General features: G+C 39.5%; 1 protein-coding gene across 16 annotated transcripts in view; it reads right to left on the bottom strand.

Annotated features, from left to right (window-relative positions):
* Dtna (dystrobrevin alpha) overlaps window positions 1–18,036 on the bottom strand; it is a 342,602-nt gene that overhangs the window by 47,620 nt on the left and 276,946 nt on the right. For 8 of the 16 annotated variants that reach the window (XM_029471848.1, XM_029471844.1, XM_021151031.2 and 5 more), the window contains 3 exons: window positions 16,851–17,017; window positions 14,927–15,051; window positions 9,851–9,934 (listed from right to left, as the gene is read on the bottom strand). In XM_029471848.1, coding sequence (XP_029327708.1) covers window positions 9,851–9,934; window positions 14,927–15,051; window positions 16,851–17,017 — 376 coding nt within the window. Of the gene's footprint in view, window positions 1–1,357; window positions 1,451–1,975; window positions 2,054–8,284; window positions 8,552–9,850; window positions 9,935–12,083; window positions 12,093–14,926; window positions 15,052–16,850; window positions 17,018–18,036 lie in introns of those variants that run through there. The other 8 variants (XM_021151027.2, XM_029471846.1, XM_021151028.2 and 5 more) reach the window with 5 other exon arrangements.

The raw sequence follows: 18,036 nt of genomic DNA, 5'->3' as shown, positions 1-18,036 counted from the left end.
GAGTGGAGAACACTTGGGTGTGCTTGTTACGATATTTCCAGAGACAACTAAATTCTAGACACGTTGAAACAACACACAGATTAATCTTTGATGGATTCATACAGTGCCATTCTTGGGAAGTGATGAAAGGCAGGAGACGGCGCCTAGCTGGAGGGAGTAGGCAGCTTGGAGGTCCACAGAAGCTCTGTCTTACCCTGGTCCCTTCCCATAGTCCCATTCATCTACGTGATACCTGCCACGGGACGACTCTTGACCGCACACTTTTGCCACCCTGATATTCTGCTTCACAATTGGTCCAGAGACACAGAACCACATGAGCATGGACTACATTCTCTGAAACCATAAGCCAAAATAAATTATTGTTTTGACCAGGTATTTGGTGACAGTGATAAGAAAAGGCACTAAAACAGATGCTTTGCAATAAAGAAGAAGCAAGGAGCATGCTTTGCTGAAGGTGTAAACCACATTAATGAGACCTGAACCCAAAGCCTCCCTTAATATTTATAACATCATGAAAATCATGGGACCTCAGTTCAGAGATAATTGGAGATTTTAAGAAAAAATAAATTGTTGGCAAAGAATTGGTTTGATAAATATGTTTGTGCAATGGCAGTCCAAACTGAACTGAAACATACATATGATGAAAATATAGTCTAATTTTACTTTTATTCAAATTTCAATAGAATATGTATTATTAAAATGAAATAACTTCAATCAATCTCCCATGTCACAATAAAATAAAGAAAAAACTTTGAAAATATTTTTAACCTTAATGCTAGAGATGTGAAAATACTGAATTTATCTAAAATCAGCTTTAGGTCTTCTGTGATATGAAAACAGGTTTCATTAGGATGGTTGCTTCAATACATTTGTCAGAGAGAGAATCATTGAGAGATGATGTCTCCAATGTTATTGTGATCAAATGATTTATGTTTTATGCTCACATAACTTTCTCTCTGTTTTGCCCCCATCTGAAATGAATAAAGCATTGCTTCTCAGATCAGTGGAGACCTCCACACTCTGGAAATAAGAGCCACCTCCATCTTGTAGTAACATGACACTTGGAATAGAACCTTCTGGTAGGCTCCTGATTCCCATGATTACTAGATGGCAACAGTTGTTGTACTAGTTTTCACATTAACCAAGTCAAAGCAAGGATGAGAACTCTGAGACACAGTGGTGTGAAGTATCCAGGACAACATTAGAAAAGATTTGGTTAACTGACCTAGGAGAAAAGTTCCTGGTTCACGTCTGGCTTGCAGCACCTTAGCTCCTGGCTAGGTTGCTTGTCAGTAACCCAGGCTGTTCCCCTCTGAAGGGATAGGCTAGCAGTCAAGTCTACCCATGATGCACTAACCATGGTGGGTTGTTCCGGAGCATGTTGACATACAACCCAATGAGAACATGTTCATCAGCTAGCCTGTCTGCCACATTCAGGCTGTACTGTATCCTAAAACGGAGTAGAGGGAAAGAAGAATTGAGAGAAGTGGACAGAAACAAGCAGAGTTTGTGGTAGGAAAAGCACACAAAGAACCAAGCAAGTAAAGGAAGACTAAATGTGACGATCTATGAAAAACACAAGCCAAACCCAGGTAAGGGAGTCCACAACTTCAATCTACTAGCTTTCAAAACATCAAGCATATTTTTAGAAAAAATATTTGCAGTCTTTGACCACAAAGACCAAGGAATTTTCTCCATGGGAAACATATCAGAAGATATTAAAATAAAGCTTAAATATCTTCTGGATATTTGGGTTATACAATTAAATTATATAAATTACAAAAAATTAAAAGAAAAAATGAAAGTAATCACACAAGTGTGTACACTTAGAAAAAGACTTGGTGCTGTTAGTGAGTTATAAGTCAGCTGCGATCTAGCTCAAACGGTCTTTCACATGCAAACCATTTACAACAAGAGAAACTCCATCTTTAGTTGAGTTAGTTCAGGATCTCAGCACACTCTGACTTAAACTTACCCTCTGCCCTTCAGAAAGGCTGGAGCAGCCCTAGCCAGCATTTTGTTCTGTTCTACTTCACTGTCCTTGGGAGCAGAGCTAGTTAATAAGATGGGAAAGCCAAGAAGAGCGTAAACACAGCGACGCATCGAGAATAGAAGCCAGCATCACAAACTCTTTAGTCTAGATCCACACTGTGTGGACAGATGGTTTAGGATTTTGAAATGCTCAAGATATCTGTAGATTTTCACAGAGTATATTTAAAAGAAGAAACCTACCTGGGAACTGTAACAGCTACCATGAATTCAGAGCTGACCTCTGGTATTTGCTTAACAAGGAATAATATTTCTCATGGGTAGACATCAGAAGAACCCATCTAAAACTTATTTCAGGGTATTCTGGGGACATCTCAACAGTTCATAAAGTCCTACCAGCATTTAGATGCCTTTTAAGAAGTTTGCTTCTAGAAAGAAGAGATAGCTCAGCTGTTAAAAAGCACGTCCAGCTCTTTCAGAGGACCCAGGTTTGGTTCCCAACACCCACATCAGGCAGCTCACAGCCATCTGTGATGTTAACTCTGGGAGATCTGGCATCTCTTGTCTGTCTAGGCACCAGCACGCAGGTGATCATGTTCATACATGGCACACACCCACACGTATAATTTAAAAAGAAATTTGCTTTTCTGTGCTCCCTAAATTCTTCAGTTATCTTTTGAATACAAACTTGAGCATTACCTAAAGATGGCAGCCATATCAGATATGTTTCACTGTTCTCAACGATGTAAGTTACCTGCTCTTGGCTATGAAGCTACAAAGAAAAATTTCAGATAAAAAGAAATATAGTTCAGAGCATTTTTAATAATGCTGCAATTTCTTACATGAATATTAATAGATATCTAATGGGTAGATTAAAATAATTTGGCATTTTACATTTATTAAGAGGAATTTTTTTGCTTAATTTAAATGACAGTTTCTAAGGTTTCAGTATGTTTATTTTTTAAAGGCCAATCATTTGTAATGTAGCTTATGTAGTGGCGTGCTTAAAACTAAGTTCTCATGTTTGTTGAAAATACAAAATTAAACTTTCTGATTGTGTTTACAAGATTAATTTCTGACTGTGTTTAAAAGGTTCATTGTTTTGTGGGTATGGTACTTGGCCTGCATCTATGTCTACGCACATTTATGCATTAGCCTCAAGGCCACAACTGAAGTTGCATGAGGTTGTGAGCCACCATGTTGTGCTAGGAACCAAACCCCAGTCCTTTGCAAGAAGAGCAAACACTTTTAACTACTGCCCCTTCTTTCTAGCCAAATATTTAACAATGGGGATCTAAACTATGAGACATCATGATTTCTAGGAAGTTCTAAGTCATGTTTACATCATATATGTATACCATATATATATATATATATATATATATATATATATATATATATATATATCATAAGCATCTGCCAATACAAGCTATTACAAAATAATTAAAGTCATGGGAAAATGTACAGATTTTTAGGTTGTATCACAAATTAAGAGTATAGCAGATAATCATGTTTGCTGAAGTTATGATACTTTCACTCAGCCTGTTAAGAAAGCATCCTTATATTAAGTGTTGCTGCGTTTAAAAAAGGACAGCTGCATATGTAGCAGAGGATGGCCTAGTCGGTCATCAATGGGAAGAGGGGCCCTGGACCTGTGAAGGCTCTATGCCCCAGTGTAGGGGAATGCCAGGGCCAGGAAGCAGGAGTGGGTGGGCTGGTGAGCAGAGAGAGGGGGAGTGGATAAGGGAGGGGATTTTCAAAGGGCAAACCAGGAAAGGCGATAACATTTGAGATGTAAATAAAGAAAATACCTAGTAAAAAAGGACAACTGTACATACATAAAATTGACTTTAAGAATAAATCAGAGAAGGGGAAGGATGTGATGTTTAATGTATGTGTACAGTGCAGGATGATTAAATCAAACTAATTAGCACAGCCATCATTTCACAGTTATTTTGTGTGCTTGTAATATTTAGAATCTACTACTCCAGCAACTTCAAAGTATGCAATGCATTATTATTAATGACTGTCACCATGCTTGCAACAGGTCACCGTGACTTTAAAACCGATACATTAGACTAACATTCTAGGCGGACCTGGTTTCCCTGTGATCTTAATGATATTTTTTAAGATGTTGATCTTTATCCTCTAAAATGGGAGCTTCACACCAAGGCCAATAATCACTTTGACTCTCTGTAGCTGGTGTTTGCTGTAATGCTCCATTATTCCAACAAAACATCTCTCTGAACCTTGTCCCCTGAAGCAATTCCCCATATAATCCTTATCAAATAAACTCTTTTCTTTCTTCTCAGCATTTCTCCAACCTTCCCTCTAGTTGAAGGCAGATATATCTGCTACAAAGTTGATCTCAGGAGTTTGCAAAGCTACTCACCACACTGAGAGAAATATCAGTGAGTCCTCCTTTGCACAAAATGAGTTCCCTGCCTGCTAACATTTTCTCCCTCTATGTCTGTCAGATTTTTATAGCATTATCTCCTTAAACTAAGGAACCAGTAGGCTGGTTAAATTATTCATATATATCTTCTGATGTTGAATTCAAGATTAAAAACAAATACCTAGTAGAGAAAACTATTGGGTTTTGGAAGATCAAACACTTTCAAAATATTTCATATATAGTTAAAACTCTGCCATTAGTTTTGAAGTTTGACAGCCAGTGCCATGATTATTACTTAATGAGAACATTTTTGAAGCATCTTAAAGTGAAATTCAAAACAAACACTTGTTAGAGTTTGGTGAAATCTGAAATTTGTGTTTTAAAACAGCTATGCTTCAGATGGCATAACCTATTAAGTCTTGATCAAGGAAACTTGTTTTTCTCTCATTGAATATAGTGTCAAAGGATTGTATTTAATCTCATTGCATGTGAAATAGATAATATCACAGTGGTTAAAATAAAAATAATATTTTAAACTATTGCAGATTTTTTAAAAAAGGCACAAATCTAATTTTATTAATTCTTAACTGACTGTCAGACTGGGGGAATAATGCTTGTAAAGTCAGCTCTTTTGTCAAGTGATTTTCAACAGTGACAACCTGCTTTTCACTAATTTATTCAATAGTGATGAGGCCATCAAGCCGGCTTAAACTCACTAAGAGTCCTCTTATCACTTTAGTTAAGAGAAAGTTTTTGAAACATCTTGGTTTTTTCTCTCTACATTTCAACAGCTCAAATCTGAAATATAAAACTTTGGTATATGCATCAAAATTATGCATTAAAATAGATTAGTGTCTCAGCAGAGAGATTAACTACCCAAGGGCCTGGAGAGATAGCTCAGCAGTTAAAAACTTTTACTGCTCCTGCAGATAACCAGGGTTCAGTTCTTAACACACACACAGTAGCTCACAATAGACTGTAACTGCAGTTCCAGGGGATCTGATGTCCTCACTTAACCTCCATGGGCATCTGTAAGTACATGATGCATATAAACTGACCCAGGCAAACACACACACTTGAATAAGACAAGCAAACAAACAAAAAAAAATGACTATCCGTCAATTCAGGCTGGCATAAACGTAGCCATCACAGAAGAGGTATGAGTTCTGAGGTCAGTCATGCTTGATGTCATTTGCTGTGTTGTTCCCTAATATCATCAAGTTGTATTAATTGTATATTTGTCAAGAGAGTGTACAGATAAGTCTTCTGTGTAGAGAATATGCTCAAACACCAACTAAAGCACCCAGTAAGAGAAGAAATGTCAATGAAATGAGATAGCCATGGGTTTAATGAAGTGCTAATGTGTTTATATGGAAATCAGAACTTTGTTTGAAGACTATGTGAATTCTACCTTATAGATGTATTGGAATAAAGATTACCTACAGAACTGGTTATTTTATTTGTAGAATTTCATGCAACGTGCACAGGAATTGTGAAGATCCCAAGGAACTCATTAAGGCCATACTAGGCATTGACTGATTAATTTGCCTGTTTTTGTTAACAGAATACGGCTGAGTTCTAATCTTAGACAAATGTCAGCCATGGGAGGACTTTGCCTCTCAGAAGCAAAGGTTGAATTTGTTAACCACTTTGGATGAGTGAATCACAGACGCCTATAACATAGTGTGGTCCTTTTAAGTCACATTAAAGAATCTTTGGGTGAGAAGAAGTGTTTGAAAAGAATAAAACAGACACAGGGGGATTAGTCGTTTTTGACTGAAAACATAAGTCAGAAAACCAAATGACCAAAAAGTCAGGCAAGGAAAATGTCACATAAAGGTTGTCCCACTGGGAAAAATCATGATTTAGGAAGTGGCTGGAGTGTAACACAGTGGGTGCCTCTGTGGGCACTCTCTTCACAGCTACTGCAGGGCTTCATGCAATGTCAGTAATAAAAATGGAAATAAGTCATTAGATTGTATTGAAAACACTACATAATTTATATAAGCAGTTTTCTAACATTTAAAGAAAAAAAAGATCTAGCTAGGTGCCACATATAAATAGCCAGTGTTGATATTTTTGTGACTACCACCCCGTAAGAAGTTGTAACTATAAAAATGCTTGTGAAATCATCAAACCATGCTCTTAATATTGAAAGAAAAAGAAATTAGCCATTTATGCTTTTAAGTGGCATTCTGGCTAGGGAAGAAGGCCACAATTAAAGCCACTTATCTACCATGGGAAGGAGTTAGGTAACTCATTTACACACTAAGCACAGGATTTGGGCAGATACTTAAGATTTTGCAAAGAAGGCATGATGCTGAAAGAGAAAGTTGACCTTGTAGAGTTATCCACTGTGGGCAGCGAAGGGGAGAACGGGTCTTTGAAGCAACGAGGTCAGCCTTTGTTTGCTGTCTTTACAATAATGCTATACCATCTCTCAGAAGTTTAGCTATCACTGCTGGCCTACCGTGTTCATGTGTTGATGTTAGACTTTCATCGATCCAGTCATGCTTCCATGTGCATTTACAAGAAAACAGTGTAGTTTAGGGATGTAGTTTATGGTCAGGAAAATGCATGAGGTGAGCTGGTCCATGAATTTGTTGTTTGACCCACTTTCAACCTAATTGCTAACTGGTATTGAGTATAGATTTGTTCATATGACACACAGATATTATGTCTGAAGACTTCCTGGGACTGAGGGTGAGTGCCTGCAAGAACTCCATCTTCCTTTCAGCTAGTAGACAAGGGAATTGAGTGTCTAGCTGGAAAAGGATGTGACAACAGGGGATGCAACAGATGGCGGCAGGACCAGAGCTCCACACTCATAAATCTGCATGAGGTAGATCACTGTAATGTCAAAGGATTTCAAGGACACATCCCAGTGCCTTCTGAAGATCAAAGTGGCAGGGTGGGAAAGGACTGGCGGAGGAGATGCCAGGGATTTGTAAAGAGACTCTTGTGGTGTTGATTTCAGTTTGTCCATGGTCTGACTCCTCGTTTTCAGATGGCTAAGATCCCTAAGTCACATTTCAAATGACTGACAGCACAGACTAAATAAAATAGCCATATACATTTCTCTAAAACTGACTGGGATTATACAGGAGCTGTTGGAATGTGGTGGAAATAGGGACCAAGTTCTAGGTCATGTTTCATTCTGGCTCTAGTTATAAAAGGAGGAGGACCCTTAACCTATGCCTTTTGCATGATGTAGTTGCATCATCTTTACTGTATGTTGTGGTAAAGAAAGCAGAAGCTAGTCAGTAGTAGCAGTGGCAAGTGGGAGAAATGAAGCATTAGCAGGAAGAAACTGGCCCCACACTCCCTTCTTAGCATGAACCGGACTATCTTTCTTTGACAAGAAAATTGGCCAGGCTCAGTGGGACATAAAAGTTTTAAGACTTTTACCTGCACTAAGGTCTAGCTGGAAGCTTTGTCCTTCCCTTGCTCACTCAGTGATGGACCCAAGGAAAGAATTCAAGAGTCTTAGGAATTACAGTCTAGGGTCTTGCAAATTATACATAACCCAGCTTGGTATTCTTTATATACATATACCACATAGTAGCACAAAGCTATGCAAGTTCTACTATAATAAGAAAGAAAAGGAAGGGTTGAGAAATCATTTCAGCCTTTCCTTGAAGACCCAGCGTCTCCACTGGAAGACTAAGGATTTCCATACCGGGGTAGAAACAGCTTTCTAGCAACCATTTAATGATTAATGGCTGCTATCTTTAAAGACTCAGAGTGGGGGCTACTCACAGTGCCCCAATGTTAAGCTTTTTGTACAGTTTCTGGGTTTATGCTTAGCTGTGGGGCTAGATGCTCTTAACTGCTTAGGTGACCCAAGGGGTGTAGTCGATGAAACCTCCCATGGACAGAGTGAGGCCCACTCAGAGAGGGTAGATGTTCAGTACACACAGCTTTATTGAGCAGCGCCCTAAAAACAGAAAGTAAAGCCCAGTCTTGACAGTGATAAGAACCACAAGATTTATAGAAATCTGTGGTTCACAGGGAACAAGACAAGAGGACTGAAAATGGGAAGAAAGGGAAGCAACTGATCTCTTGGTTAATAGAGGAAGCAGAAAAGCTCAAGGGGTTTAGAAATATTTTAGGGAACAGGAAGTCATGTTATCCATCTAGACGCATCCACCATGGGCGCCGTCCGAGCTGAAATGATATAAAATGACCTTCAGTAAGGATGGGGTCTGGCTCTATGTGGAGTTTGTAGAACGTAGAGCTTCCTAGAGTGCACAGCATCTTTCTAAGCAGTGCATCAAGTCTTCACTAGATAGATGCATAGGTCTGTGTCTCCTATTGACTATATGATTTCCTTTAGGAAATATGGCTTTATGTGTTGATGGTTATGAAATGGATGGTCACGAGACGTTATGGAATGCCTAAATCTCATTATTTTTCCATGCATGTTCTGTGGTATAAATGTCTCATCGTTATGACACATTTCACTTATATATTGCAAACACTGTGGAGAAACACATTCTCTTTGTTCTGCTTATTTTAATTATGGGGAAACTTTTCATCTCAGCCTCCAGCTGATGGGCATATTCAGAGATGCAAGGGGAAAAAAATTAAAGGCTTGGTAAGTCCTTCTCACTTAAATCCTCTTTAGAATGTTCCAGAACATTGTGCAGGGAAGTTGGTACCTACTTATCTTCTCAAGGAATGGAGGATTGTGCTGCAGGACAGTTGGGGTCTAATGCTCAATCACTTGGCTGTTTTCCCAACCTTCTTGCTTTCTTGTGAGACTTTCCAGGTATGCACAAAATAATTCACGGGTATTGATTTATGGTATTTCATGAAATGAACCAAAGCACCTCTCGAGCCTTGTGTGTTCCTAACACTAATGTTCCAAGGAGTACATGGCTCTCCTGTTCCTTGAGTACATGGCGGTGGGTTTTGTGCAAAAAGATGGGACACATAACCACATATTTGAAACATCCAACTACTTATATGGAAACTATCCTGGGTTTGGTCTTTAGCTCTGGCCCTAGGAACTCTGGAGATAACTCAGAAGAATAGTCACATATATCTGAGACTTAAATAATGCCATTTTAGACTTTTTGACAATATGCCATCGCATCATGAAATTCCAATGCCATGCTTCCCCAGGCCATTCCAAGGGCCAGAAACATAATGTGTTTTGTAAAACAGAAAACATATATGTAAGTAGTAAAATTAAAACATACCCCACATTCTTACTGGAGAAGAGGATATAATGCAGACTTCCCGAAGTTACATAAACTTCAAAGGCCTACCCAGCTCTCTACATATGTCCATGTGAGGAAAGCTGAGAACATCATTGGTCATTTACAAATTTGTTTTCAATAACGATGATGATACTCCACACATGGCTTACAGCAGGGGTTTTTTTTTTTTTTTCCTCTCTCTAGAGGATCAAGCTTATTCAGAAAGGGAAATCGTATTTAGTGACAGGACTGGGAGACTCACCTCCTGGTGATGAAAGGACTTCCTGAGGAGGGAACAGAGTGGGAGAAGAGTGTGTCGTTCATGCTGGTTACAGGTCTCGGAGGCCTGAAAGGAAACACAGTGTGCATAGAAGGTTAAGGCAAAGTTCCAGACGAACACGTCCCACCCTCTGTGGAGGAAAAGGATGAGAGTCAGACTTGTCTGCAGTCCAACATCCTCGGGAAAGGTTCTACATGCCAACTGAGTTGTTCTAATGGTACAAAGTGACAGTTCCTCGAGAACAGAGGTTTAGTTAGCACGAGGAAGATAGTGTGCGGCCGGGGAGTATTTTCCATGACCCTTGAGCCTTAATGGCTATCGATTCATATTTCTGAGCAGACCAAGGATTCTGAAAATTCTGTGTGTTCCTCATGATGATGGCCCTCTTTAATATGCCAATCAAAAAGGACACACGCCAAAATAAAGTCACATCTGGTCTTATTTGTCCTCTGTCTGCATGCAGAGGCAATGGAACAGTGTACCAGGAGTCCCTTTTCTGATCTTTGGCTGATATGGGTTATGGGATATCAACTTATAAACTTCATTATAATAACAGGAGCGAGGAAAAATAGTGACCAGTGTACCTCGGAACTACCCATGGCCCTATACACCACATGCATTGGATCTGTCTTCCTCTGTTTTATCTCCATTTCGTCTTATTATTGTCTTTATCATGTATGTCCCAGATCAGATAAAACCATAGAGCCCAGAAAATCCCTATCTCATCCCCTAGACATTTTTGTGCTTTTAAAGGATAATGTAAGATGTTAAATAATAATTTACAACACAAAAGGTAAAGGATATAATGGGGCGCCATTCATAGAGAGAGGAAATTTCTCTCTCTCTCTCTCTCTCTCTCTCTCTCTCTCTCTCTCTCTTGAGATGGGCTCTTGTGTAGCCCAGGCTAGCCTCAAACTCACTATACTACAGAGAATGACCTTACATTTCTGATTCTCCCACGTTCAGCTCCTGCATGCTGGGATCACATGTGGTGCTGAGAATCCATCTTGGCTTTGTGCATGCTAGGCAAGCACTCTCCTGACAGAGTTGCATTTCAAGCTTCAAGAGGAAATTTTAGTTTTACTATAATTCTACATTTACATGTATATATTCTAAATTGACAGTATAGAATATTTTGGAGATGAGACATTAGTTGCAGTAGTCTAAAGAGTTGATTTGCAGTTAGCTAATGTAAATGCATACATTAACCCAAATTAGTTTTGGATTTTTGCCTTTAACAGCAAAGAGTAGACTTGCTCATCCTGTCTGATGTGATATACTGAAGATTTGAAAATCAGCACTGGCTGTGAAAATTCACTGAAACTCCTTCTTGGTATCTGGAGCCATACTACATTCTAAGAGTTTGTGTGGCACATTGCTTCTTGTATGAAGTCATACATCATATTCAATATGTCACTTACTCTGGATATATCCACCAGGGTTCAGCAAACAATCTCAGAGTTTTGGATTACTCACCTAGGACGCATCTTTGTAACAAGGGAACAACATAAGAGTGCTTTAATGTGAATAACTTAATTTTACAGGAGGGACGATCATTGCATTTAATGTCCTCTATAATTAGGAGGGCTCATTAGATTTAAAACAGCAGTCAGGGTGAATGATGTTCACTGCAGCTTTGCAAAAAGTTAAAATTGGCCCCACATTTCTTGCTTTACTTTGACAAAAGAAAAAAAAAAGAACCTTTCCCATTTTTGTTTTATATCTAGGAGATGGAAGGCAAATGGATTGAGAATGCCTTTCAACTAGCCTGGCCGATTTTCTTTACTGAAACTGGTCACCACAAAACTAAAATTGGAGCTTCTTAGCAAATTGTTTCTGATTAAGGGGTACCAATCAATGCATTGAACTTGGAGCAAAAAATGGAAGATTTGAGAGTAAGTAAAGTTTCTGCCTCCCTCTATCACCTTCCTTAGTACCACATGGGAGATGGTAAAGTGTTAATAAAATGAAACAGCCCCACATGAACAATGGTTCTCAGAGGCAACATGCAAAGATTTTTTTTTCCTGTATGAATCTTAGCAGAGAATTTATAAAAACCTATCATTGACTTTCTCCTCATAGGTACAAAGGTTAAGCTGAAGGCAGGATTAGCGACCAAGTAGCCTTATGTGGTCCACCCATTTTCAGTCTCATAACTACTTACCATTGGGATTGTTAATTTATGTAAGTATGTGTGGGGGTGTTCATCACTTACCAAGTATCACTTTTGGCAGCAAGGAAGTGGAACAGAAGAGATACTGTTAATCACGACAACATTTACAAGTACAGGGTAGTTAAGCACACAGGCTGAAATACCAAAATGCCACTGCCTGCTCATCTCCACTTAAGAGCTAACTCATGACTGACAGTGTCATTTCTCTACACATACATAAAGTCCCCTGGCTCTTGAAGGCAAGAGCATTTCTCTTTCATGTTTCATTTCTATATGCAAGTATGATTGTGCCTGTACTTGAGTTAGCAGTACCACAACCTAATTTGTTGTTCTTTCTTGAGACAGGGTCTCAGTATGTAACCCCGGCTAGCCTGGAACTTGCTACATGGTCCAGGCTGGCCTCGAACTCATAGAGATCTACCAGCCTCTGCCTCCTGTGTGCCACCCCACCTGGCTGTTTAAATGCTCCATTGATTCAGTCTCTTTACTCTAAAGCTTCTTGAGAAATGTTTAGTTAGTTACACAGCCATATCACCCTCATATTTTTTTTGCCATTTTCCATAGCATAGTTGGACCTTTAAATAGCCCTAATGAAAATATTTTCTAATTAATTTGCTATGTATGCCTAAGCATAAGTCACGCGTTTTTGCCTCACTTTATACTTGCAGACCTTATAATGACTTTTCTTTGCTCATGACTGGATACATCTTTTAGGAAAGTAACACCAGGTTTTAACACAAGCATGGCAAGATGTGCCCTGAAGAGGACAGTATTACATTCTAAACACTCGGGCTTGCTAACACAGACATGTTCCACATCACACAAGTACGTGCAATTAGCTTCTCATAAATATTCACTTTCTGTGATTTTTTTCCTAAATAGTAACTTTGAAAATTTGATAGTAATTTATAAATTAATATACTTTTCAAACTAAAAAAATTAATGAATGCTTTATTTTGCATTTTTGCTGTAATTCTCAATTCTTCAACCTCTAGGACACTCAGTGCACTCACAAAAAAGCTAGTAACACTCCTAATCCATACTTGCTGCCTCCTACCTGCCTCTGCCTGTGAGCTTATTATGTGCATTGGTGGTGCACTGGGATATTTATATACTGGCAATTGTATGTAAACACATGTCCAAACACTGAAAAGATGAGGTTTGTACCCCAGTTAATGAAATAATCTTTAAATTTCTTCAGTATGGTCTTTTCCAGAGAATAAAATGTAACAACAAAAATCATCCATGCTCCTTATGTTTTTGTTCTATGGCCATAGTCCTCTTTCTGCTATTTAAAAAGATATTTTATTAATAATTTTTATTTTGTAGGCATGGGTGTTTGCCTACATGTATGTAAGTGTCCACATGTATTCTTGGTGCCCGGGTTAGCCTGAAGTGGTAATTGTGTGTCCCCTGGAGTTGAGTTATCTACGGATAGTTGTGAGCTGCTGGGTATGTACTGGAGCGAAACTTGGTCCTCTTAAGGCAGTCAGTGCTCTTAACTGCTGTGTCACCTCTCCAGCCTTGGAGTTTTCTGTTTTAAGCCACATTCGGAAATAACACATTGAGAGCATTAAGTGTGCAGGGAGGCAATAGTGTCACTATTTATTAAAGTGTTCATTCTCTTACTTTCACTGTATAGTGCTTGATAAAAGACTTGTGATGAAAGAACCTGCTACTAAATGTCATATATTTTATAAAATAATATACAGACACATGTATACACATACACACATATACACACATACACATACATACACACAAATACACACATGAATACACACAAACTCACACATGTACACATACACACATTTACATACATACATATACATACACATATACACTAATACACACAAGCCCACACATATACACATACATGTACACACATATGCACACAGACGTAAATACATACACATACACACTAATATATGTAAACATACATGTAAAGACATACACATATGTACACATACATACACATACATATACACACTAATACACACATGCATATACACATACATATCAATACACATATACGTATATACACAGACACACAGACACAGACACACAGACACAGACACACACACACACACACACACACACACACACACACACACACACACACACAGAGTCCCGAGTGCTGACTGTACTAGACCCTGGGCTGGGAACGTTTGAGGGGACTCCTGTCACTCACCCTTCTGTGGCAGCACCCTCCTTACTCTGCTCTACTGCAGTAGTGAGTGGAAAGTGAGTCTCAGCAGAATTCACACAGGACACTTGTTTGACCTTGTACTTTATCCTGGGCAACTTGGATGTTGTGCCTCTTTGGTGATGCCAAGGGCAAGCGTAGACTTTAGCTAACAACTCCTGTGTGGTATCACTATAAGCAGTTGTGCCCCTGGGATACTCCCCTGCTGATGTACTTCTGGTTTACTTATAAGAGCATGGTTTGAAAAACAAAGAAGTTAAAAAGTAAGTCAGCCACATTCTACAGAGTGGCTTACATATTGGTTTTGTGGGTGTTTGGCCTATGTCAGCACTATCTTGCTTTTATACTTAGAGATTACGAGAGTGCGTGTTCCCCTGCCTCTGTGTGCACATGTGTGTATGGGATGAAACTAGAAGGGGAGTTATTTGGGGTGAAGGGGACCAGCAAGAAGGGAAAGAGGTATAGAGGAAGGTCAAGGCGGTTGGATATGAACAAACAGTTATGATATAAATGTGAGATTTACAATGAACCTCATTTCTTTATATGCTAACTACAAAAAATGTAAAAGAGTAAATAAAACTTGGTCCCTGACAAAGTATGTGAAATTGTCTTGGTAGGAAGGCTCCAGACATGTGTAAGTGAAGGACATCACATCGTAGTCTGTGCCAGAGATACTTACACGATGTGAGCCAAGTTGAGTGGCTTTTCAGGCTGGTCTGGGAACATGGGGTGCAAAGGTTCACGGCTTGAAGCACAGCTCAGGGACTTGCTTAATGCATTCGTTAGCTTCTTAGCAGGTGATTTCTAGAAAGAGAATAACAACCTTGATTATATACTTTAACAGATAACTTTAAATTGTTTACTAATAGCTGCATATTTATTTGCACATTTCTTGATCCATTTCATTTATTGATAACTCTGTTTTGAGCACCTACCTTCCAACTCAGGATGTTTGTGAGAGGCTGTGACTGCATGCTGGAAAAAGCCACCAGGGTACCCCTCCCTTGCTGCAGAGTCCCTGCAAATGCTATGCTGAGTGGAAGCACTCATTGTGTGGGGAAATGTATTGAGGTTTAGGGGCCCACTAGAACTTTCTGGAATAATCTCAAGGGATAAGAGGAATGAGCTGAGAATCCATTTGAGAGAAGGAAGGCAGGAGGCAACCAAATTGGGTAGATAGATGTTTGTGCATGTCTCCTCAGGAAGTCACACAGCATTTGTGTATGTAAAAATATTTATTGGGCTGGAAAGATGGCTCAGAGGTTAAGAGTACTGACTGCTCTTCCAGAGGTCCTGAGTTTAATTCCCAGCAACCACATGGTGGCTCACAACCATCTGTAATGGGATCTGATGCCCTCTTCTGGTGTGTCTGAAGACAGCTACAGTATACTCATATAAGTGAAATAAATAAATCTTTCTAAAAAAAATTATCAAGTTACTCTTTACACAAAGCCTCTATGTAACTTATACAACTTTGCATTCTTGTGATTGAACCAATTTAAGTACTTCAGTTGTCCTGGAAGATGGGACAGCCAACAGCAGCTAATCCAGGCTCTAAGCAATAACTGTAGGAGACAGCATGGGATGTGAACTTGGCATTTAATTGAGGTAGATGATAAAACGGTGAGCCATACAAACAGTAAGTGACTCCTCAGCAGAGCAAGCCCCATGGGCTACTGTCACATGAGCGCACGCAGGTCACTTTGCCAAGTCAACTACTCACACTATGAAAAGATGGTTTTAAAACTACAAATTCCCCTTGCCACTCCCTAAAAAAAATCTGAAACTGAACAGGTGTGGTTGAGCATAATTGTCATAATCCTGTCTAGTCATGCACTAGAAAAAAATTAGGAATCTTAGAAAAAATGTAGAGTATTTTTAAAAACAATATACATAAAACCAAAGTGAAGTGAAACATAGCAAAATGTGGTCTTTACAGTAAAGTAAGCTGGATGCAGGACTGCCTGCCTCTCTGTTAGGTCAGCTCTGACCTGCCTATTATATCCTGAGAAGAATCAAAGTGTGGTTCTTCCAGTATTTTAAGTCTCAGGAAGTCACGCTAAACTCAGATACAAACAGTAAGAGGCCTCAGGAGGATAAAGAATGGCAGGCAAGGGTGGGGGGGACATTGGAGTAGAAGTTAAGGTTGCCCTCATTGTCTGCCTTTTTTTTGTCAACTTGACACAAGTCAGGGTCATCTGGGAAGAGGGAAGCACAACTGAGAAAATGCCCCATCAGATCATCCTATTGATAAGTCTGCAGGCCTTTCCTTGATTGGTGATTGATGTGGGAGGGTCCAGTCCCCTGTGGAGCATGCCATCCTGGTCCTGGGTGCTATAAAAGAACAGGTTGAGCAGGCCACGAGAGCAAGCCAAACCTTAAGAGCAAGGTTCTTCCATGGCCTCTGCTTCAGTTCCTGCCTCTTGGTTCCTACTGGAGTTCCTGTCCTGACTTCCCTCAATGATGACTGGAGACCTGGGAGTTCTTCCCATGAGTTAGCTTTTGCTTTGGTCAACAGAGACACCTACACCACCCTGAAATTCTTCTCCATCCTGGATAACACTCTCACACCCACCTCCAAACACTGCCTGGCCTTCACTTACCCACGATGTATACTCCTTCATTTGGTGCTGGTTGCTATGAGAACCTCCTGCATGGCCCCTCCAGAAGCAGTCCTGGCAAAGCTGGTAGTTGTGACACTGTTGGCATCGGTATCGAAATCCCATCATGCTCTCACTGTGACAGTAGGAACACTCAACTGGATGGAAGACTAGGGAGGATGTAAATGAGGGGGGAAAAAGAAAACGAGAATTGTGAACTAGACTAAAGAAAACCACAGCTTTTATAGAATTCCATTTTTCAGCTCTGTGCTCTGCTGATTTCAGACCATGATCTATTTTGACTGAGAGAAGCGTTTTGTTTCTTCCTGGGGGTGAAGAGGGGAGTAGGTATAAAATGGGATGAGGAATAAATGTCCTCTGGCAACACACTGTAATGATCTGTTGACCCCTGTTTCTTATGTCAAAAGAATGTAAATTCTCCAAACTGACGAGTCTTTCCCCCATATCATCTCCAGGAGCCCAGCAGAGGTCATGAAGACACAGAAGCCCAGAAGCTCAGTGGATGGATACAGCTAAGTACCCAGTAGGCAGGGTCAGATGTTAATGAAGTAGAAAATGGGAATAAGAAAAAAAAATAAGGACTAGAGAAATGACTCAGTGGTAAAGAGCGTTGACTGTTCTTCTAGAGGTCCCGAGTTCAATTCCCAGCAACCACATGGTCGCTCACAACCATCTGTAATAGGATCCCATGACCTCTTCTGGTGTGTCTGAAGACAGCTACAGTGTTCTTATCTACATAAAGTAAATAAATCTTAAAAAAAAAAAAGAAATGAAATGGGGGAATAGGAAGGCTAGATGAGAAAATTGAGTCCCTTAAAAAATAGAGTAGACTTATTTAATGAGTGCTACTTACTTTATCACACACACACATACACACACACACACACCTGCACACATTTTTGGGGCAGAAGGATAAGACCCCAAAAGAAGAACAAATTATTTGAACATGGTTCTGACTTAGAAGGTTTGAGAGACACTTCACTTGTTATGCTAGGAAGTGTGATGTGCCAAGATGGCCAGGTAAACTCTTTGAAATTTGAAGCTAACATATAACCAAATCCAAATTGTCTTCATGCCATGAGCTAAAGATACTAAAACCGCAGCAGCAGCAACAACAACAACAACAACAACTTCTTTTTTTTTTTTTTTTTTTTTTTTTTTTTTTTTT

This window comes from Mus caroli, chromosome 18 (assembly GCF_900094665.2).
Source record: "Mus caroli chromosome 18, CAROLI_EIJ_v1.1, whole genome shotgun sequence".
NCBI classification, from domain to species: Eukaryota; Metazoa; Chordata; class Mammalia; order Rodentia; family Muridae; genus Mus; species Mus caroli.
This window is presented reverse-complemented; position numbering and strand designations above follow the sequence as displayed.